Source organism: Lacerta agilis, chromosome 16, assembly GCF_009819535.1.
Source record: "Lacerta agilis isolate rLacAgi1 chromosome 16, rLacAgi1.pri, whole genome shotgun sequence".
NCBI lineage: Eukaryota > Metazoa > Chordata > Lepidosauria > Squamata > Lacertidae > Lacerta > Lacerta agilis.
This window is the reverse complement of record NC_046327.1, coordinates 36,154,011-36,176,826: the sequence shown is the minus strand read 5'-3', so window position 1 is coordinate 36,176,826 and position 22,816 is coordinate 36,154,011. Positions and strand designations below refer to the sequence as shown.

General features: G+C 48.3%; 1 protein-coding gene across 1 annotated transcript; it reads left to right on the top strand.

The window, feature by feature from the left end:
- Positions 1-324: 324 nt before the first annotated feature.
- Positions 325-22,693, top strand: LOC117061134. Its single transcript, XM_033173818.1, has 9 exons — positions 325-854; positions 1,634-1,807; positions 5,342-5,499; positions 8,425-8,623; positions 11,027-11,123; positions 15,679-15,850; positions 17,668-17,823; positions 19,951-20,150; positions 22,336-22,693. Exons 1-9 carry the CDS (start codon positions 604-606, stop codon positions 22,399-22,401), a joined length of 1,473 nt encoding a protein of 490 aa, XP_033029709.1. The 5' UTR covers positions 325-603; the 3' UTR covers positions 22,402-22,693.
- The last annotated feature ends 123 nt before the right edge of the window (positions 22,694-22,816 follow it).

The window sequence follows — 22,816 nt, the reverse complement described above, 5'->3', positions numbered from 1 at the left end:
TCTATTTGTTTCTAGTAAGGTATATTGCAGAGGTAATTTGCTTTCACATCTCAATTCCACTCCTCTATGTGGTCTCATTTATTTTGGTTTGTTATTGGTCTTTTTAACCTGGATCTGAGCCACTTGGATTTTGGGTTTTTTGGGGGGAGGTATGTTTGTTCTCACCAGTTTTGTTTTTTGTTTGTTTGTTTGTTGTTCTCACCAGTTTTAAAGTGAGCTATAACTTAATGTATTCTTGCTATTGTAAAAAAAAAATGCTGTACTTTATCTTGACCACAATGAAATATTATACAACAAACAAACAAACAAACCCATCTGAGCACCCGTGATTCCTTTGGGGAAGCCATGACTGTTTAAAGTGGTATGATACTGCTTTAGATGTAAGTTTACAAGGGAGAGGTCCCCTTTCATGTCTGTATCGCAGCCAATCCCACACCACGTGATTTACTGTTTCCTCCACCCTGCAAGGACAAATCTACAGGACATTTAAATGCTTCCATACTTCCACCCTGGGAAGTTAACCTATCACCTGAATTTTTATCCGCTGGGCTTACAGCAGGCTATGTTCTCCCATCCCACCAGTTACATTCCATAAGGATAGTCATGCTGGGCTTTTCAGTTGTTCTTTGTATAGCTTATTTCTGCCCCAGTTTTGGGGTGCTGGTATCTCCCGATCCTGAGCTTCTGTCTCAAGGAAGGACCCGCCTGCAACAGGCCCGTGAACTGGCTCGACACCCCCGCTATGGTACTTGTTGGATGGGAGCCTTAGGGCAACTAGACGCTGGGTGCAGGGAGCTGGATGAGGAGCAGCAAAGCCGCATTGCAATCGCTTTTGCCCATTGCCACCTCCAGCGGTGAGTCCAGATACCTGGGTCTTGGGGGATGGGCTGGTGACAGCCAGTGTAATGGAGTTGCATACTGAAAGGGGCACAGCTGTGGGCAGCCCGAGGAAGCCCCATCAACATTGGTGTCTGTCCATCAACCCTAGTAGGACAGTCTAGGTCTAGGGTGATGTCTGCAGGCTCCACAAACCCTCTGTGATGTGGGATTTGAGGGGTGATCTGTGAGTTTGTTTGGGCCCTGAGTGAGAGCAGGGTGGAGTTAGGAATTGGAAGAGGTGTTGGGTGGGGAAGGGTTTCAGCATTTACAGCAGTATTTTATTTTATTTTATTTTTAGCAATTTGTATTTTTAGTAATTTGTATTAATGGGTTTTTTGGGTAACATTTGTAGTTCTTATCATTTTCTCATCGGAGGTGGAAGAGAGACATTGCTTGAACCTAAAGCTTCATGGAGGAGGAGCTTTTCCCTTTCCTTTTGCTCGCAACCACAATATACATTTAAAGTGCATCTATATCACTTTGACAGTCCTGACTTCCCTGAAAGAATCTGGAGAGCTGTAGTTCCCCCCCACACACACACAAAGCTACGGTTCCCAGCACCCTTACGAAACTACTGTTCCTTGTGGGATTCGTTGTGGGAAGCCATGTGCTTTCAATATATGGTGTGGATCTTGCCTTTGTTTTGACTGGGATGTCAAGTCAACATCATTCAAGGCTGGCTATACTGGTTCTCTTTGTTTCATCTGACCGGTAGCTGCTTGCTTCAGCTTATTCTGTGTCTTCTCCTGGGCAGGTCTGGGAGGAAGTTTCCCCCCTGTGAACCTAGCAGCTCCATCCGTGGTTGCACACAGGACATGGACCCAGTGGCGTTTGGAGTGTACACAGAGTTCTTCACCCATGCTCAAAGCATCTGTTATTTCCTGCACAATGAGGCCTGGCAACAACAAGCCCAAGATACCATGCACAGGTAAGGAAAATGGGACTCTTTCTTCCTCTAGAGAGCAACTAGCCTGGAAGGGTACTTCTAGCTCATGCTTTGCATGAAAGAATAGCGCCTGCTTTGCATGCTGAAGTTCCCAGTTTCAATCTCCAGGGAAGACTGAGAATATCCAATACAGTCAAACCTCGGTTATCGAACATAATCCGTTCCGGAAGCCTGTTCAGCTTCTGAAAGGTTCGACAACCAAGGCGCGGCTTCCGGTTGGTTGCAGGAGCTTCCTGCACTCAAGCAGAAGCCACGTCGGACGTTTGGCCTACAACGTCTGGCCTTCTGAAAAATGTTTGAAAACCGGAGCATTTACTTCCTGGTTTTTGGCATACGGGAGTTGAAACATTCCAAAACAGAGGCGTTTGGGATCCGAGGTTTGACTGTACCTGAAATCCTAAAGAGGCACTGCCAGTCATTGTAGGCAATACTAAGTTAGATGGCCCAGTGGTCTGACTCAGTATAAGGCAAGTTCCTATGAACCAGCATGGGAGGGCAGAGACAATTAAGGCCTGGTGAGAGCCAAGAAGGCTGATCGCCGAAGAATTGATGCTTTTGAATTATGGTGCTGGAGGAGACTCTTGAGAGTCCCAAGAAGATCAAACCTATCCATTCTCAAGGAAATCGGCCCTGAGTGCTCACTAGAAGGACAGATCCTGAAGTTGAGGCTCCAGTACTTTGGCCACCTCATGAGAAGAGAAGACTCCCTGGAAAAGACCCTGATGTTGGGAAAGATGGAGGGCACAAGGAGAAGGGGACGACAGAGGATGAGATGGTTGGACAGTGTTCTCGAAGCTACTAACATGAGTTTGGCCAAACTGCAGGAAGCAGTGAAGGATAGGTGTGCCTGGCGTGCTCTGGTCCATGGGGTCACGAAGAGTCGGACACGACTGAACAACAACGAGAGCCCTCTGGAACCACTAAGCATGTTAGTGGGGTTTCCCTTGACTGCTTCCACACTAGGCACTTGTATGGGGAGGTCCACATAGCATAATTTGCATGCAATCCTGTGTTTCCCGGTGCTGCTTTGATCTTCCAGTGGTGGTTGATGCCCTTTGGGCCTAGTGAAGCACGAGAAGAGCAACTAATAATAGGTTGAGTTCAGTAGGTGGAACCAGAGATCACAGCTGGCAGAGCCAACTACCTGTGGTTTTCTCACCTTCCTCCTCCCTTAAGGTAAAGGTAAAGAGACCCCTGACCGCTAGGTCCAGTTGCGGACGACTCTAGGGTTGCGGTGCTCATCTCGCTTTATTGGCCGAGGGAGCCGGCGTACAGCTTCCGGGTCATGTGGCCAGCATGAGAAATCCGCTTCTGGCGAATCAGAGCAGCGCATGGAAACGCCGTTTGCCTTCCCGCCGGAGCGGTGCCTATTTATCTACTTGCACTTGACGTGCTTTCAAACTGCTAGATTGGCAGGAGCAGGGACCGAACAACGGGAGTTCACCCCGTCGTGGGGATTTGAACCGCCGATCTTCTGATCAGCATGCCCTAGGCTCAGTGGTTTAGAACATAGCACCACCTATGCTAATCCTATGCATGCTTATACCTCTGATCTCAGTGCGCTAAGCAGACCTACACAGGATTTCTCTCTCTCTCTGAATCAATATCGTTCACAGTGATGCAGTGCACTTCCCGAGTGTGGCTGTCTTTAGGATGGATTCAGTCACATACCAGCAAACTCAGATTGCACAACTATAGTTGATTGGGAGGTGTTGCACTGCAAACTCGCCTCCCCAAAAGATTGGGCTTTCTGTGATATAGAAAGGGTTGGGGAAATGCACAACGAAGCATGGGATAATAATACTTGCTTTGATGTCTTGTCATTTAACCTCCTGCAAACAAATCAGGATGAATGCTCAATAACAGCTCCTTTGGAAGCATCCCCAGACATCAAGCATGAAGACAGAAAGGAAGAGTGAGTTGTTACAGTGGGAGGAAACTGGTGAAAAGAGAGTCAGTCAGGTGGTTTTTTTTTGGGGGGGTAACTTTTCCAATTGCCCATAGCAAAAAAAAATCTCCCCCTACCCCCTTCCTTTTTAAAACCACACTGCAGTCTCAACAGGTAAAGAGGCCCATTTGCATCCAATCCGCACCAGCACTCATGCAAGAGGACAATGTGTAGGGAGTTTCCTGCTCTTTCTGCTTGCTTCTTTCATTGCTCAGCAGCAGAGAGGAGGAGAGCCAGGAGAAGCTTCAGTGTTGGGGGCCCTAACTGGAGCATTGGCAGCTGCCTGACCCTACCACTATCCCTGGACTGACAACCAGGATAGGAGGGGAAGGAGGTTGGGTGGAGGTCTTTGGTATGTCTGATTTTGTTCTCTTCCCAACCCTTTGTTAGGGTAAAGAAGTTGCCAATTCTCAGTATGAATGAAGTGCTCTTTCCTGTCTACCCCCTCCTCAAAGACAGCTCCTTGACTAGCAGCTGGGCTGGACAGCAGGCAAGCTAAGCGTTGGGTTTCCATCTGAGCCACTGGAACCGGCAGCACCAAAAAGTAGGGCACTTGCTCTACATGGGGAGAGCTACCCCAGAGTGACACTCTTAATTCCAGCATTTCCCAGAGCAGACTAGCTTCAGTGTGACAGGATAGTCTAATTTGGGAAGCGTGGACCATCAGATCCGCTTAACATCAACATTTGTCTGGTTGACACTTGGTGGAAATCTAAAACAAGCAAATTGGAGCAGGGAGGGGGAAGAGCCAAGCCACGTGCTGTATTTTGACTTTTGCCCTAGGGAGTAATTGCAGCTCACCACACTTAAGGAAGCACAAGGCAGGGCTGGGGAACCTGTGGCCCTCCATACACTCTTGGATGCCAACTCCCACCATCCCCAGCCAGCAGAACCCATGGTCAGTGAAGGATGGGAGTTGCAGTCCAGCAACTTCTGGGGGTGCCACAGGTTCCCCACCACTGGTATAATGGATGCTGCCTGCATCTGACAGTTCCTGCTTCCTTAAGTTGCCCAAAATACTGTGGCTGTGGCATCGAAGCCCTCTGAGCTTGCCCAAAAAGACTCGAGTATATTTTCAGGTTTTTATAATGTGGGGGTGTGTGATGGACTTAGAACCTGTATGGTTGGCCAACACAAAAGGGTGCAGGCACTATAGGGAACCTATTGTGTGGAATCTGGGAGTGAAAACTGGAGTCTGTGAGCCCTAACCCTCCATTGTAATTTAAAAATAAGGTATCTAGCCCTTGATGGTACCAAGAAGGGCTGGCAGGTTAGAAGTTGTAACTTCCAGGTGGCCTTGAACACTTTTATCCTCCTTTCTGAAATTAATGCTCTGATTTATGCATGCTTAACTAGACATTAAGTCATACTGCGTTCAGTGGGACATATTCCCAAGTCGGAGCACATAGAGTTGCAGCAGGGTTCCTTCAAAGGACAAAATGACTTCACCCAAGGAAGCGGCCTGCGGAGCAGAATATATGGACTTCAGCACCTTCCTGGCACAGTGGATACTGTTAAGATGTTCCTGGTCATAATGAATCGATTCCTGCCTTCTCTGCCCATTCCAGGCTGACGTCTTCTTCAGAGACTGTGGCCCGCCAACTGGAATCCACCCATCAGCTTGCTGGAGAGATAGCCCAGGCACAGGATGCCACCTTGCGCTCTCAGGAGCAGATCCTACAAGACGGGGAGCTGCTACATCAGATACTGCGTGACTCCTCCCAAGGTAGGCTGGGAGTTGGGTGGTTGGGTAGGGGTTATGATCTCAGAAACAAACAAAGCTGCATTTTAAAATGAAAAGTTGTACGACAATGTGTCATGGCCCTGAAGATACTGCTGAACTACAGCTCACATCATCCCTGAGTGTTGGTCATGCTGGATGAGGGTGATGGGAGTCCAGCAGCATGGGGAGGAGCTTCCAGAGTCCTATGCTAGATTGCTTGAGTTCTCATCCTTCTCCTGGGCCATGTCCAGAAAGTGGTGTTGAAGGTTGTGTGTTCAGACCCCTGGGCCCTCACTTGTGGGGTGCCTCAGGGTTCTGTCCTCTCCCCCAGGCTTTTTAACATGAAGCTTCTGGGAGAGATCATCAGGGGGTTTGGGCTGGGTGTTCATCAATATGTGGATGATACCCAGCTCTACCTCTGTTTCAAATCAGAACCAGTTAAGGCAGTGAAGGTCCTGTGTGAGTGTCTGGAGGCAGTTGGAGGATGGATGATGGCTAACTGATTGAGGTTGAATCCTGACAAAACAGAAGTACTGTTTTTAGGGGACAGGAGGCGGGCTGGTGTGGAGGACTCCCTGGTCCTAACTGTGCCCCTAAGGACCAGGTGCGCAGCATGGGAGTCATTTTGGACTCACAGCTGTCCATGGAGGTGCAGGTCAATTCTGTGTCCAGGGCAGCTGTCTATCAGCTCCATCTGGTATGCAGGCTGAGACCCTACCTGCTCGTGGATTGTCACGCCAGAGTGGTGCATGCTCTAGTTATCTCCCGCTTGGACTACTGCAACGCGCTCCACATGGGGCTACCTTTGAAGGTACTCGGAAACTGCAATTATTCCAGAATCCGGCAGCTAGACTGGTGACTGGGAGTGGCTGCCAAGACCATATAACACTGGTCCTGAGAGTCCTACATTGGCTCCCAGTACGTTTCCGAGCACAATTCAAATTGTTGGTGCTGATATTTAAAGCCCTAAACGGCCTCTGCCCTGTATACCTGAAGGAGCATCTCCACCCCCACCATTCAGCCTGGACACTGAGATCCAGCGCCGAGGGCCTTCTGGCGGTTCCCTCACTGCGAGAAGTGAGGTTACAGGGAACCAGTCAGAGGGCCTTCTCGGTAATGGCGCCCGCCCTGCGGAATGCCTTCCCATCAGATGTCAAGGAAATAAGCAACTATCTTACTTTTAAAAGACATCTGAAGGCAGCCCTGTTTAGGGAAGTTTTTAATGTTTAATGCTGTATTGTGTTTTTAATATTCGGTTGGGAGCTGCCCAGAGTTGTGGGGAAACCCAGCCAGATGGGTGGGGTATAAATATTATTATTATTATTATTATTATTATTATTATTATTATTATTATTATTATTATTATTATTATTATTATTATTATATTACACAGACATCCCTGCCCTAGTACCCCCTTTTCCTGAAACAGAACCCATTCCCCAGTGCTACACTAGTATTAAAAACCAAACCCTCCTTTCAAATATGCAGATACTGGGGGAATTAGCTCAGGGGTTGGGAACCTTTCTCCCCTCATGCTAACCTTTGTGGGGCCGCATGCCAGTGATGGATGAGGCCAGAATCAAAAGTGGGCAAAGCAAAAGATGCTGGTCTTACCTTTGTACAGTAACGTGCACTCCAGCCATAACTGAGAAAATCCATTTGGAGGGCGCCAAGTTTTGGCCTCACACAGGGTGTTACATTACGAAAGATTACCAAAGATCACCTGACAACACACTGCCTCTGCCTCTGGTACCGTAGTACCGTAAAATGTGAGAGAGTTTCTTTTCAGAGTTGCAGCAAGCAAGAGAAAGAAGTGATGTTGTTGTTGTTTAGTCGTTTAGTCGTGTCCAACTCTTTGTGATCCCATGGACCAGAGTACGCCAGGCACTCCTGTCTTCCACTGCCTCCCGCAGTTGGTCAGACTCATGTTGGTAGCTTTAAGAACACTGTCCAACCATCTCATCCTCTGTCATCCCCTTCTCCTTGTGCCCTCCATCTTTCCCAACATCAGGGTCTTTTCCAGGGAGTCTTCTCTTCTCATGAGGTGGCCAAAGTATTGGAGCCTCAGCTTCAGGATCTGTTCTTCCAGTGAGCACTGAGGCCTGATTTCCTTAAGAATAGATAGTTTTGATCTTCTTGCAGTCCATGGGACTCTCAAGAGTCTCCTCCAGCACCATAATTCAGAAGCATCAATTCTTCAGCAATCAGCCTTCTTTGTAGTCCAGCTCCCACTTCCATACATTACTACTGGGAAAACGATAGCTTTAACTATACAGACCTTTGTTGGCAAGGTGATGTCTTTGCTTTTTAAGATGCTGTCTAGGTTTGTCATCGCTTTTCTCCCAATAAGCAGGCGTCTTCTAATTTCGTGACTGCTGTCACCATCTGCAGTGATCATGGAACCCAAGAAAGTAAAATCTCTCACTGCCTCCATTTCATCCCCTTCTATTTGCCAGGAGGTGATGGGACCAGTGGCCATGATCTTAGTTTTTTTGATGTTGAGCTTCAGACCATATTTTGCGCTCTCCTCTTTCACCCTCATTAAAAGGTTCTTTAATTCCTCAAGGTTGTGTCATCAGCATATCTGAGGTTGTTGATATTTCTTCCGGCAATCTTAATTCCGGCTTGGGATTCATCCAGTCCAGCCTTTCGCATGATGAATTCTGCATATAAGTTAAATAAGCAGGGAGACAATATGCAGCCTTGTCGTACTCCTTTGAAAGAAGTGATACTTTAAAATAAATACATATCTGCATGCCCTATGCTCTGCATCATCTGTGTGGGGCAAAACATATGGCTTACAGGGGGGAGATACTAAATGGAACAAATGGAAATGGGATGCTTATGTTCTGTTTCCACCTAGTTTCTGCTTTTAGCTGGGAGAGGAATGTGGATGGCAACTTGCTGGCTTGCCTCTCTCCTCTGCAGGGGTGCGCCAGGCCTTCCAAGAATTGCAGGATTCAGCTGTTGAGCAGCGAGTAGCCTTTGCTGAGATCTTTAACCGGGTTGCATTTCTGCACCGCTTTGTCATTGGGGAGTCCAGCGCTCTCTACTCGGTCTTCTTCCATCTCCTAAGTGGGGCTGCCAGCCTGGTGCTGACCTCTAGCCAACTGACTGCAAGAGCACGGTAAGGAAATGGGTGTTGGATGGAAGATGCAAAAGATCCTCCTGGAGGAGAGACACTCCAGCCTTATCAAAACACGCAGGCTGGCTTGAGAGATGGGATGGGAGGATTTCTTGCAGGGCTGCCGCGTACCTCATTTTTTAAACAGTCCTCTTATTCCAGGGGTTGGCCACATTATTAGGACTGTGTGCACATCTGGAAATCGGAGAAGCTGCCATTGGCAACATTTCCCACTGAAACACACATATTCTTCTCAGTGCTATTTTTCTAGAAAAAGAGGTGCCGGAACTCAGCACGTTCTCTTAGAATGGCAATGGTGCCCACCTGAGAGGTGCCGGAACTGAGTTCGGGTGATTTCCGGCTGAAAAAAAGCTCTGATTCTTCCGTTCTCCCAGCAATTAGGTGTAAGAAAGGTGTTTTCACTTTTTCAAGCCCAATATTTTTAGCAGGGGGAGAATGGAAGAATCCAATCCCCTCCCCCAATGCCACTCCCAATTAACTTTGAAAAAAGCCTTTGATTGCTGCCAGTGCACGGCTTCTGGCAAGCCTGCTTGCTGTAGGCCAGGTGGGTGTGTTTGGTGGGTGGGGCCACAGCCAGGGAGGGGAGGGCAAACCTCTTTCCAGCTGTGACCAACAAGAGTTGGCTTTCTTCAAAACTAATTGCAGTGAAGGAAGGAGCAGGATGAACCCACGGGTGCTGGGTTGGCGACCCCTTATTCTACTTGAAGGTCCACTTTAAAGATCAAGAACCTTAAGAATGGAGAGCAGGAGGGGGTCTTGAAGTCGCCAATAAACAGTTAGCAATTGAGTAGCAGACTGAGAAGGCACACAGGTCAGTGTTGGCCACTACGGTGAGATGCCCTCCTTTTGTTTGTGATGCATTTTTGGTCGCCAGCATAGATTCAAGACCCAATCGAGGAGGGATGGGGAGCCTGTGGCCCTGCATATGTTTGTTAGACTACAGATCACATCATCCCCAACTTGCATGGGTGATGTTCATGGATGATGGAAGCTGGAGTCCGGCATCATCTGGAGAGCCACAGGTTCAGGAACACTGGCCTGACTGTGCAGAACGCAGATTTCTGTTTTCCTGAAAATTCTTGCCTGGCCACAGTGGTTAAGTAGCTCTAAAGGTAAAGGTAAAGGGACCCCTGACCATTCGGTCCAGTCGTGTCCGACTCTGGGGTTGCGGCGCTCGTCTCGCGTTACTGGCCGAGGGAGCCGGCGTACAGCTTCTGGGTCATGTGGCCAGCATGACAAAGCCGCTTCTGGCGAACCAGAGCACCACACAGAAACGCCGTTTACCTTCCCGCCGGAGTGGTACCTATTTATCTACTTGCACTTTTGACGTGCTTTCAAACTGCTAGGTGGGCTCTAGCTCTTAGTAAAAGCCTATGATTGTAAATACATTCTTGCAAGACCAATAAATTATGCATAGATAAACACTGCAAGATTCTGTTTCTAAGATTTAGGTTTTTAGACTTTTGTGTGGGTGGCAGCGGGTGAGGGGGAAATACAGCGTTTATATCAGTTTACTTTGCACACCTAAACTGTCCATTGTCCCTAGCATAGGAGCCAACTCTTAGGGGCTGAGGTCCCTTCGTCCTCCCCAATAAATTATTTTATTGGGCTGCCCCCACAAGCTGATGGGCATTGCCATTCAAATGTTGTGCATGTGCCATGTCTTGTGATCAGTTATGTGGGGTAGAGCCTACCTGCCCCTCCCCCATATTTTATTCAAGTTGGCACCCCTGGTCCCTAGAAGCCTGGTTTCCCATTTCCAAACTTATTTCCCCACAATAAGCGCTAGAAACAAGCTGTCTTTAAAAAGAAAGCTAAGGCTCTCAGAAGGCAAAATTTGTGCCCTGGGTACCAGATAGCAGTCCCCCATTGGGCATAAGCCAGGGACCTGGTGAAGCTTAGGGTTTCATTGGGGGAAACCGCTTAATTAGAGGAAAGGGCAAATCACATTTTCTTGGGATTGCCATTTGACTTAAGAGTTAAAGAGTGGGTTTTCTCTTGGAAAGGAAAACCCACTTGGCCCTGTGCTTGCTAGGCACGAAGAAGAGGAAGAGTTTGGATTTGATATCCCGCTTTATCACTACCCGAAGGAGTCTCAAAGCGTCTAACATTCTCCTTTCCCTTCCTCCCCAACAACAAACACTCTGTGAGGTGAGTGGGGCTGAGAGACTTCAAAGAAGTGTGACTAGCCCAAGGTCACCCAGCAGCTGCATGTGGAGGAGCAGGGAAGCGAACCCGGTTCACCAGATTACAAGTCTACCACTCTTAACCACTACACCACGCTGGCTCTCGCGAGACGAGCGGAAGCGTGGGCAAGCCCTTAAAATGCCCACCTCCTAAAGCACTTCCTTCTCTTAATGCCCCCCCCTCACTTTCTGTCTCCAGGTTTCCTCTGCTGATATTGGTGGGAGCAAACATTTACCTAGAACGTGTCATCTGCAGCCTTCTCATGGATGAAGTGGACGGGGGCCATGACCTGACGGTATGGCCTCTTCCTGCACTAATGGAATCTGAGCTGGAGTGTGGGGCAGGGGAGGTAGCAGGGCAAGGTACATCTCCCCAAACAAGCTGCCCCTGGAGTGACCATTTGATGCTGATTTCTTCTGAGGCCCCGTCTCGCCCTTCAAGCGTAGGTGGCTTGATGGGAGCCTTGGCCCCCCTCTTTCCCCACGGCACTGCGGTGTCACCCTCACACTTGTCAAGGGAAGGCATCCGCACCGGAGGTGGGAGGGGAGGGGAAATCTCTCTCTGCCACCTTCCTGGCTTTTCCAGCTTTGCCAGGTAGTGTTTCGCAGGCACTTTCAAGCATCTATTTCAATGCCATAAGATCTAGAAACTGGCTTTTCATTTTAAAATAAAAACTATCCCTCCCTGCCCCCTGCTGCACGTGACACATTTGCCAAACGGAGCAGGAGATAAACAACCATGGTATTTATTTTATATTTATTTATTGCATGTATCCTCCAAGGATCTCAAGGTGGTGTACTCTCCCCACTCCTCGTTCATTCCCCATAACAACCCTGTGAGGTAGGCTAGGCGAAGAGGCAGTGAATAGCCCCCAAAGTCACCAAGTAAGCTGCTTGGCTGAGTGAGGATTTGAACCCTGATCTCCCATCGCGCTCACCACTGCACCGATGACCTGAAAGACTGGAGTACTGACCCGACAGAGAGCTTTAGTGCATGCAGCGTTTCAGGCCAACAATTATTACACTGGCAGGTTTGTGAACACCAGGTGCGGAGCAGAAACTTTCTCCAGGGCATCTGGATAGTACTAACCACCTGCAATGGTTATGAAAGGAATGGGAAACACGGGGCTACCTAGATGCTTTTAGATGTCCAGCCCCCCTCATCCCCAGCCAGTGGGGCCCCAATGGCCAGAGGCAATGGGAGTTCTAATCCAGCAATATCTGGGACAACTGACGTTTCTCCATCTTTGTCTTATGGGGACTGAGAAGCTGGTCCCCAGGCACACCAGACATTTAAATTCCAAAGAATCCTAGAAGCTGTAGATTATCTCTTGCAGAGCTACAGTTCCCAGCACACTTAAACGGCAGTTCCTAGGATTCAGGGTGCGTATGTGTGCTTTCTTATGTAGGGTGGATGGACAAAGGCACGTTTGTTGTTCGCTCCACCTCCGAATCTGGCCTGGCTGTGTCCCCTTGACCCGATCCAGGTGCTAATATATTTTCTACCGAATGCTGGCAGTCCTACTGAATTGCACCCCTCCTGCCTCTCATCCTGTCCTTTCAGGTTGCTGCTATTGGATTTTAAACCATTATAGTTAGAACAAAACAAAAATAACCAAGAGGGATGGAGGAGGAGGAGGAGGAGGAAGGGGGAGTTAGGAGGACGGATCGCAACTCTGTCGGTCCCTCTGCTGCAAGGCTACAGTCCAGCAACAAGACTTTGCCCCCAGCCAAATCTACCTGCAGGCTGGAAATTGTGCTGTTATCTCTATGAGCAATAATAGTCCTGAGATTAATATGCTTGCTGATCATGTGAGGAGGAAGCGAGGTGAGGAGGAAGGGCCTGAGGTTCCCCACACACTAATTGTTGTTTGCATTCCTGAAAGATGCCTGAGATACATGAGTCACCAGCTCTGTGGTAAGGCCTGTATAATAAAGCTGCTGTTCAATTAACAGCAACCCAGTTTATATCTTTCTTTTTCTCAACAAATCCTGCAACACTACCAGCCTGTCTTTCAAGTAACTTCTTATAGTTTTGGGCGTTGTTGTTTTTAAGAACTTCTCTGGTGATGATAAGTGTTTTGTTTGTTGTTGTTCAGTCGTTCAGTCGTGTCCAACTCTTCATGACCCCATGGACCAGAGCACGCCAGGCACTCCTGACTTCCACTGCCTCTCGCAGTTTGGCCAAACTCATGCCAGTCGCTTCAAGAACACTGTCCAACCATCTCATCCTCTGTCGTTCCCTCCTCCTTGTGCCCTCCATCTTTCCCAACATCAGGGTCTTTTCCAGGGAGTCTTCTCTTCTCATTGTTTAGCATATCCTTAAATCCATTCTCCATTGGCTCCCAGTACGTTTCCGAGCACAATTCAAAGTGTTGGTGCTGACCTTTAAAGCCCTAAACGGCCTCAGTCCTTGACGTTCTGCCCGGACACTGAGGTGCAGCGCTGAGGGCCTTCTGGCGGTTCCCTCACTGCAAGAAGCAAAGATACAGGGAACCTGGCAGAGGGCCTTTTCGGTAGTGGCGCCCGCCCTGTGGAACGCCCTCCCATCAGAGGTCAAGGAGATAAACAACTACCTGACAATCGGAAAATACCTGAAGGCACCCCTGTTTAGGGAAGTTTTTAATCTGTGACTTTGTATTGCATTTTAATATTTGTTGGAAGCCACCCAGAGTGGCCTGGGAGACCCAGCCAGATGAGCGGGGTACAAATAATAAATTATTTTTATCTATCTATCTATCTATCTATCTATCTATCTATCTATTATCCCACCTTATTCAGTGGAAACTAGATGTGACCACAGTCAGCCATCCCTACCCCTGCCCTGCCTGTGCTTGCATCCCTTGCAGTCAACTGGGACTATAGAGGTGTGGCTGCATGTTGCAGTTTAAATAAGGAGAGGGAATTCTTAAAGCTGTATATCTGGCTGGATCAGTAGAAGGCAGGCTGTGATGATGGTGAGATAAGCAAGACCAACAGAGGACAGGGCCAAGGGCTGTGTATGTTCTGGGTGTGTGCTGTTTTTTGTTATTCTTTTTTTTAAAAAAAAAACAAAAAACAAAATCTAAATTCAGCACCAAGATGACCCACATTTTCCACCATGAAAAACTGGATTTTGCAACCTGTGTAAATTATGCAGATTAAGCAGCCTTAAATAACCATATTTTTTTGTTAAGTAAAGTGACCCCTGACCTGTAAGGTCCTGTAAGGTCCTCGGTTAGTTGCTCATGAGTAAGCAGGCAGAACTCCAAGTTTTCCTTTTATAGTTTTATTGTGCAAACTATGTACAGTGCAGAGCTAAAAAGTTCATGTCTGTATCAAGCGGCGTCAGAATCCGGGAATGGCCCCTTCCGGTTCTGACCCCAACAAAAGAGTTTCGGTATGCGAAAACCCCGCCTTCCATCCTTTCGTTTCACCCGACGCTTTTGGGGCGACGGAAATTGCGTTCCCCCTGCATCCCCCTTGGGACCAGGGGAGTGTAGGGTCTCTCTTACATCCCCAGAGCCTTGACTCCCTTTCCCCTGAGAACCATGCCCCTCCCCGCTAGAAGTCTCGCTGCTCCTTTCGCTGCCAGAGGAGGAGGTGCTGGTCAGGTGGGGCTGGGGCTCTCTGTAACATCCCAAGAGCCCTTCCACCACCTTGCGCTGCAGCGGGGACAGTTCCCTGACAGGTCCAGTCGCAGACAACTCTCATCTCACTTTATTGGCCAAGGGAGCCAGTGTACAGCTTCCAGGTCATGTGGCCAGCATGACTAAGCCGCTTCTGGTGAACCAGAGCAGTGCACAGAAACGCTGTTTAGCTTCCCGCCAGAGCAGTACCTACTTATCTACTTGCACTTTGACGTTCTTTCAAACTGCTAGGTGGGCAGGAGCTGGGACCGAGCAACGGGAGCTCACCCCGTCGCGGGGATTCGAACCGCCAACCTTCTGATCGGCAAGCCCTAGGCTCTGTGGTTTAACCCACAGCGCCACCCGCGTCCCTTATCTACCTTGCTAAGTAGGATCAAGGCTAGATTGGCCAGCAAGATGCTTTTGAGAACTCACAAATGTAGGTTCCATTTTGCTTGGGGCAGGGGAACCTGTCACCCTCCAGATGCTCTTGAACTAAAACGCCCATAATTCCTCACTATTGACTGTGCCAGCTGGGGCTGATGGGAGTTGTGGTCCCAACATCATCTGAGGGCCACAAGTTAGCCACCCCTGATCTAGCTAATGTGCCTAATTAAAGTAACTCATGCTATTAGCAACCAGTGAATTTTACAAGGTAATTATTATTTACTTAAAATTTAATTTCCCAGCTGATACTCTAAATAATGTAGGAAAGGTTTCTACCCCTCATAACTGCTAAAAAGTGCAGCAACCCTATCTTCTTTTACATTGACTCACCAGGATGAGGACCAGGCCTGACCCACAACATTTTGCTTCTTGGGGCAAAGGACAAGCTGGCATTTTCACTGCCCTCCATTTTACGAGTTGAGTTGAGTGGACTGGCCATTGACTCTTACTGCAACACTGACAGCAGGACCATGTCTACCAAACACCATACCTGAGGGCATCAGGCCACATGCAGAACAGGCCACATGGCTGTCACAGCAGTGCTGCACAACACCCTTCTGCAACACTGCCTGCCCCCCAACACCTGTTGCTTGAGGCGAGGCAGGCAGCTGCCTCACTCCCCCTAAGGTTAGGGCCGGTTCTGATGAAGCTGGCTGATGAGAATCCCCCAGATCTGGAAAAGTACTTTGGGAAGGCTGGTGTTCTAGGGCGAACTCAAGGATTGTGTTCCTTCTTATACTATATGATGATGATCTGTGTGTCTCTGGTTGCATTGACTTGTCTCTCTTCACTTTAGGAGAGAATCTCCTTCTGGGTGGGCCTATCACGTCGAGGTTTTGCTTGTCTGGGCTTCGCTGTGGTGACTTATTTTATCTGGATCTACAAAGACCCAGCCAAACAGAGCCAGGAGGTACTGCAAAGTCTACAGGAGACCCGGACAGAGATCCAGCGGCTTCTGCAAGAAACAGGTAGGGTGGTTTTAGGAGAGGGCTCCCTGGGAAATTAGCAACCAAGCCAAACAAATGCATATTCTTGCTAGTCAGCATGAAAGGGGGCTATGCCCACAGAGCTGTATTGCTGATAGGCAGACACTCAGACCAGAGAAATACAATTGGTAGAGAGGACTCTGTGTGATGTCATTTCCCCTCCTCTCCTGGAAAGGAAGAAGCATATAGTACTTCCTGTTCCTCTCTCTCTCTTATTTTGATCAACATTGGATGTGGCTATGCCTCTGCTGGCTCCAGCATTAGGTGTATTCCTGAAGCTGGGTATGCAGTAAATAGAAGTCCTTTTGCCTGCATAGTTTTTATTGCTGCCTTTGCTGTGAACCAATGCATGATCATAAAGTATAAGGTAAGTACATCTTATTTTAAAACTTGCTTTACACGTTCTTACCTGATTCTTTGCTAAGTGGGTTAAGAAGGGGGATGCCAGCTTCTTTCATAGCTGGAGTTGCTCCAAACAAGTCATTACAGCCTAATTTTGCTGCCAAGGGTGGGATTTTGAAACTCTGTTCAACCCACACATGTGGGCGCCTGGAGGGATAAATGGCAATGAATATATCCTCTCCCAGCTATTAAAATCCATCCCATAGGCCCTCCTACCAGCACTGAATTCCCTCGCATAAGACCTGGAGAGGGCATGTGAGGCTTTCCTTAGCATATGGGAGCTAAGAAAAGGGCAGAAGCTGTTACTGGGACCCCAGGCCAACCTGGCCTGACTCTGTTCCTCCTGTGTGTGCACTGACGTTTCCAGTGACTGATTCCTCCCCATCTCAAAGGGAACCTATGCGTGTACACAGCTTGTTGCAAATAGCAGGTGTGGGGGTGTGGCTGGAGAACAGAGTGCTACAGTTGCCTAGCAACCATCACAGAGCATCCCCCCCCCCATTCCCTCTTCCCCCTTGCCTAGCGAAAGTGCTGAGTCAGGGTCTCAAGGTCCAGCCAAGGCAAGGGTGCCTCTCTAGAAGTGACCAGGAAATGGGCTGTGAAGAAACTAGAGCATGTGCTGTGAGCAGGTCTGGGTGGATTATGTATGGGTTACCCTCTAGTAGCCTTTCCTAATCTCCAGGCTGCCTTCGGGTTAGTTGAACCTCATTCTCCCCTTAGTGATGCAGCATATTTGACCCAGGAGCCTCTTGGCTTGCAGCTTCCTTTTACGCTTGTGCTCCACAGACCTTGGAGGTTTTCTGCTCAGCTTGTGTGTGATCTGGTTTTGACCTTTAGAGCCCTATGCAGCCTAGGACCCTCATACCCACAGGACCGCCTCTCCTGGTATGCCCCATGGAGGACCTTAGATTGGTTTCAACTAGGGCCAGGGCCTTTTCAGCGCTGGCCCCGACTTGGTGGAATGCTCTGTCACAAGAGACTAGGGCCCTGCAGTATTTGACATCTTTCCACAGGACCTGTATGACGGAGCTCTTTCTGCCTGGCCTTCAGCTTAGACTCACTCTGACCCCTTATATGGGATTTGGTATATAAATTTTCCCTTGGCTTTTTTTGCTGGCCTATGTAGGACCAGCATGGATAGCTGGCTCAGGTGAATATCAGATGTTTCCTCCCTTTATGCTCTTGATTTATGAGCTACTACTAAGATGAGGCTGAATTTTGAGCTGTATTTTAAGCCGTATTTTGTTTGTTTGTTTGTTGTTGTTTTCTTTTCTTTTCCTATTACGTTTATTGTAATTCATATTTGGTGTTAGCTGCCCTGAGCCCGGCCCTGACTGGGGAGGGTGGGGTATAAATAATTTTTTTATTATTACCTATACTATTATCTCTGCTTGCAGAGAGGCTACTGGCGGAACCAGAGCTCCTGCTTCTGGACTCGGAGGTCAATGCAGAGAAGAAGGAATTCACTGACTCAGGATTCCCAAAGCTGCTGCCCTGCTCACAGCACAGAACTGCAACGCAAGTAAAGGAACGCAGGGCTGACCAGCAGAAAAGTGAGTGACTTATTAGGAAGGAACCCGAAGGTGGCAGGTGGAGAGCGGGGATGGGGGGGGGGAGGCTGAAGCACTGGTTTCAAAGAAGAAAAACATTATTAAAAATTCCAACTTTCCAGTGAGGCTCCCTGGGTGGTCTTGAAGCAAATTCTCTCTTTTTCTCTCTCAGCCTAACCTGCCTTGTAGGAAGCCGAAGCACCATTTAGGAGGCAGAGCAGACCACAAACACATTTGCGTTGAAAGCTGTCCCTTACTGCTGCTGTGCTTCCGAGGTGGGGAACCTAGGGGTCTCCAGGTGCTGCGGTACTCCAGCTCCCATCGGCCATGCTGCCTGGGGCTACTGAAATTGGAGTCCAGCAACATCCGGAGGGCCGCAGGTTAATGTAATGCTGCCCCTGACGAATGAAACCACCAGGAAAAGGGCCTTTTCAATAGTGGCCCCCAGTTATGGAACAGCTTTTCCAGAGAGAATTTGCCTAGTGCCATTCCCGTGGTCTTTTCAGTACCGGGCAAAGACCTATCTGTTCAGCCAGACTGTCCCAATAACTCATGTCCTATCAATTTCTAATGTTGTGCTTTAACTTTTGGTTTGTGGTAGGCTTTTGTTTTCCCCACCCCGCCAGCTAAAACAAGTTGGCTTTGACACAGCTTGCATCCACACTCGCCCCTTTCAATGGAATCGCTGTACATTTGTTTGTTCACTCTTGCGGAGCGTCAAACTGTCCGTTCCAAAACATTGCATTCCAGCATTATCCCTGTTTTCCCTCTTGTGTTTTCTGTATCCTTGTCGGGGATCCACCTGGCTCGTGGCATGTTCAAAAAGATCAGTTGCAGCACTCACCTGTACAGTAGGGCTAGGAAAACTGTCACCCTCCAGATGTTGTTGGGACTCCCAATTCCCAGCAGCACCAGACAACATTCCCAGTGGTCAGGGATGATGGGAGTTGCAGTCCAACAGTAACTGGGGGCGGGGGAGCAGGCTGCCTACCACTTCTGTGTGGTATAGAACAGGGATGCCAGTGAAGTACCCATCATCCTTGACCATTGACCATGCTGGCTCGGACTGATGGAAGTTGGGAGTCCAGTAACATCTGGAGGGCATCATGACGGCCACCCTTATGTCGACAGCAAAAATGTGGTTGAGGTTTTTCAGGGCACCTGTGCCGTTAAATAATTTCCTGCTTGCTGGGTCTGCCCTTTTCATTTATTCCTGTTGACTTAATACCCCAGTAAGCAGGAAACTTTTAATGGATGTTGGAAAAGGACCTTTGTTGAATGGGACTAACTTCTTAGTAAACACCGTAACAGGTTGGTGTTTACCAACCATAACACCATAAGAGGAGGGAGAAAGGTTGTTTTCTGCTGCTCCAGAGAAGCGGACACGGGGCAATGGATTCAAACTACAGTGGTACCCCGCTAGACGAATGCCTCGCTAGACGAAAAACTCGCTAGACGAAAGGCATTCACTAGCGGAAGGCTGTCTCGCAAGACGAATTTTCCTATGGGCTTGCCTTGCAAGACGAAAAAATTTCTGATTCCCCCCCCCCCGTCAAACCGCTATTCCCCCGTTGGTGCTTCGCAAGACGAAAAATTCGCTATACGACAGCACTCGCAGAACGAATTAATTTCGTCTTCCGAGGCACCACTGTACAAGAAAGAAGATTCCACCTAAACATTAGGAAGAACTTCCTGACAGTAAGAGCTGTTCGGCAGTGGAATTTGCTGCCAAGGAGTGTGGTGGAGTCTCCTTCTTTGGAGGTCTTTAAGCGGAGGCTTGACAGCCATCTGTCAGGAATGCTTTGATGGTGTTTCCTGCTTGGCAGGGGGTTGGACTGGATGGCCCTTGTGGTCTCTTCCAACTCTAGGATTCTATGATTCTAGGTTCTTGGCCATAAGGAAGGATATTGCTGGATAATATAGATCTGTCAACAAGTGATCTGTGGATCTTCTGTTTTAATCCCACTTCTAGCAGATTGTAGAAAAAGTAGTTACTTGGCAATTCAAAAGGGATAGTAACTATAAGCCACCTATGAGGATACGCTGAAACTGTCTTTGGAGTGAAGTTGCTACTCTTGCCTAAATATCACTTCTGGAGCAACCAACAGTCTGCCATTTTCCCCCCTCCAGTGGAAGAGACGTGGACTAGCAGTCCCAAGCGGAGGGGGCGTTCTCCATCCCGCACTCGACGTTCTCCATCCCGCACTCGACGTTCTCCATCCCGCACTCGACGTTCTCCATCCCGCACTCGACGCTCCCGGTCCCGCCAGCGCAATCGGACTAGGAATGTCACTGCCCAGCCACTGGCAATCCCTGTACCTCTGGAACAGGTGAGTTCACTGCATATGCTATGGATATGCATAGAAACCCAACAGCTGGAAACCAAAGTTCCACTTTGGGTCACTTGGAGGAAGTCTCCCCTATGGATTAGACTCTAGCAAAGGTGGGCAAGGAGAGAACAAGAAAGGATTAGCCTCCTGTTTCCAAGCACTAGGAATTGGTTTTCAAAGGATTTGCCCCTAACCCCTTTTACTTTGGCTCTAATTAATCAAAGCGGTAGCATTGGAAATCAGAACCCCTTTGATTCTGTCAATAATTACTAACGTGAGTGGGTGTATTATGTGCAAGGGGACCTGGAACCCAAAATAAGGGGGGTAAAAGTAATAGTGGGTAGGAGGGGTCCAGTAGAATACTGGAGACTGGAGCAATCCTCCCTCTTCCTGAAAAGCAAGATGAGCTTTTGACTCACCTTTGGCTGGACTTAACTTTCCAGGGATCTTTGTCCTTTATAAACTCCCCAAAGCAGCAGGGCCAAAGACTGCACATGCATGCTGTCAGGCAGAATGGGTGTTAAGCCAGGCATCCCCAAACTCGGCCCTCCAGATGTTTTGGGACTACAACTCCCATCATCCCTAGCTAACAGGACCACCACTCAGGGATGATGGGAATTGTAGTCCCAAAACATCTGGAGGGCCATGTTTGGGAATGCCTGTGTTAAGCTGAAGCGGCAAAGAATTGGGCTCCCAAGACACAAGGAGAACATGCAGAATTCTATCAGGGAGATTAGTTTGTGAGGACAAACTTCCCCACGACCCCAACTCCTCCTTTCATCTATAAATTTTTTGGTGTGTCACTTTATTCAATTAAGGAAAACAGGAACAAGACTGAATCTCGTGTGCTCTTTTGCAAATCTGAGCTGACAGTTCCAAGCTCCTGTCCCACTTATAGCATGGGAATAGGTGAGCGAGCCCTTCAGTCCAGCAGGGCTCATCTTCTGTTAGCTTGCATAACTTCTCTCCCTTAGTATAATGGTGCAGTGCTTTGCATAATTTAGATTTTCTAGGAAGGGTGCGGGGAAGGAGATGTAAAAGGCTGAAATCTCCCCCCCCCAAAAAAAACCCTTAACTCAACACACACATGGTTGCTTAGAAACCATAGGGCGAAAAGTACTTTTTGTGTATTTTTGTGAAATGGTGGCATGAGACTAGGGCCAGCTGCATGCCGTCTGTCACCACAGTGCAGAACGCAGTGTTTTGTTGCAGACAGACTTTTCATGGCTAAAATGTTAAGTTTTAGGGTTTAGAATTATGCATGCAAATTGATAGCCAATGCCAAAAGAAAAGAAAACCACCTTCTTGCAAACTTAATTGGTTCGTACAACAGTTTAAAGTTATTGAGAAGATGACTTTAAAAAATATTTGACTCACAGTACAAACAGCATCCCTTTTGATGGGAGGACTATCTTACTGCATTGCTGCAGTCCTACTGCAGACGGTGGTGCTGCTTCTAACTTGGGAGTCCAGTGCTTCTGCACCTTGTGGGTATAGAGACCCTTAAACATTTGGGGCAGGGACTGCTATATGCTCAGGCGTCAGTCTAGTGTGGCTGTGGTAATTAAACAGCAGAGGAAGCAACGCTGGAATCTCATGCAGGTTTGGCTCATTCCTTCCTCTCGTATTGTGCTGCTCTGCTATAGAAATATATAAAAGGATGTCATATAGAGGAGGGAGAAAGGTTGTTTTCTGCTGCTCCAGAGAAGCGGACGCGGAGCAATGGATTCAAACTACAAGAAAGAAGATTCCACCTAAACATTAGGAAGAACTTCCTGACAGTAAGAGCTGTTTGGCAGTGGAATTTGCTGCCAAGGAGTGTGGTGGAGTCTCCTTCTTTGGAGGTCTTTAAGCAGAGGCTTGACAGCCATCTGTCAGGAATACTTTCATGGTGCTTCCTGCTTGGCAGGGGGTTGGACTGGATGGCCCTTGTGGTCTCTTCCAACTCTAGGATTCTATGAAACAAGCTTCCTTGTCCAAGAGAGCCAGTACTCTTTTTAGCATACCTCTGCTATGCGCAATTTAACTTTCGGATGCTGCTCACAATGCACTGGAAATAATGTAGTTTTCTAGCTTCCAAAATCCTGTTGTTGTTGTTTTGTCTTGTAATGGTTCAAAAAGCAGGACCACAAAAACCAAAGGTGCTCTGATGGGCACTTTAAGCCAAATCTCTCACTTGTTGCAGGCTCTGCAGCGCAGCCTTCAGAGCCATAGATCCTTGGAAGTGCCTCGCCCTCCAATCCATCATTAAAGCTGGGCTTGCGAATGGGAAGACTCCAGGGATACACCTATGCAGCTGAAGGGGGAAGATTTCTCTCATGGCTTCCAGCTCTGTACCTTAGCAGCCTCAGTTCCAGCCAGAGTGGGAATATTTTGGAAAGGAACAATACTCTGGGGTGTGTTCTGGTGGAATTCCACGCCCTGAATTGGGACGATGATGAGAGCAGGAATGAATTTTGCTGGACCGTAGCATAGGAGTGACTCCTCTCCGTAAGATCATGAGCTACCTGCAGCAGGCAGTGACATTACACTCTAGGGCAGGCATCCCCAAACTCGGCCCTCCAGCTGTTTTGGGACTACAACTCCCATCGTCCCTAGCTAACAGGACCAGTGGCCAGGGATGATGGGAACTGTAGCCAAAAAACAGCTGGAAGGCTGAGTTTGGG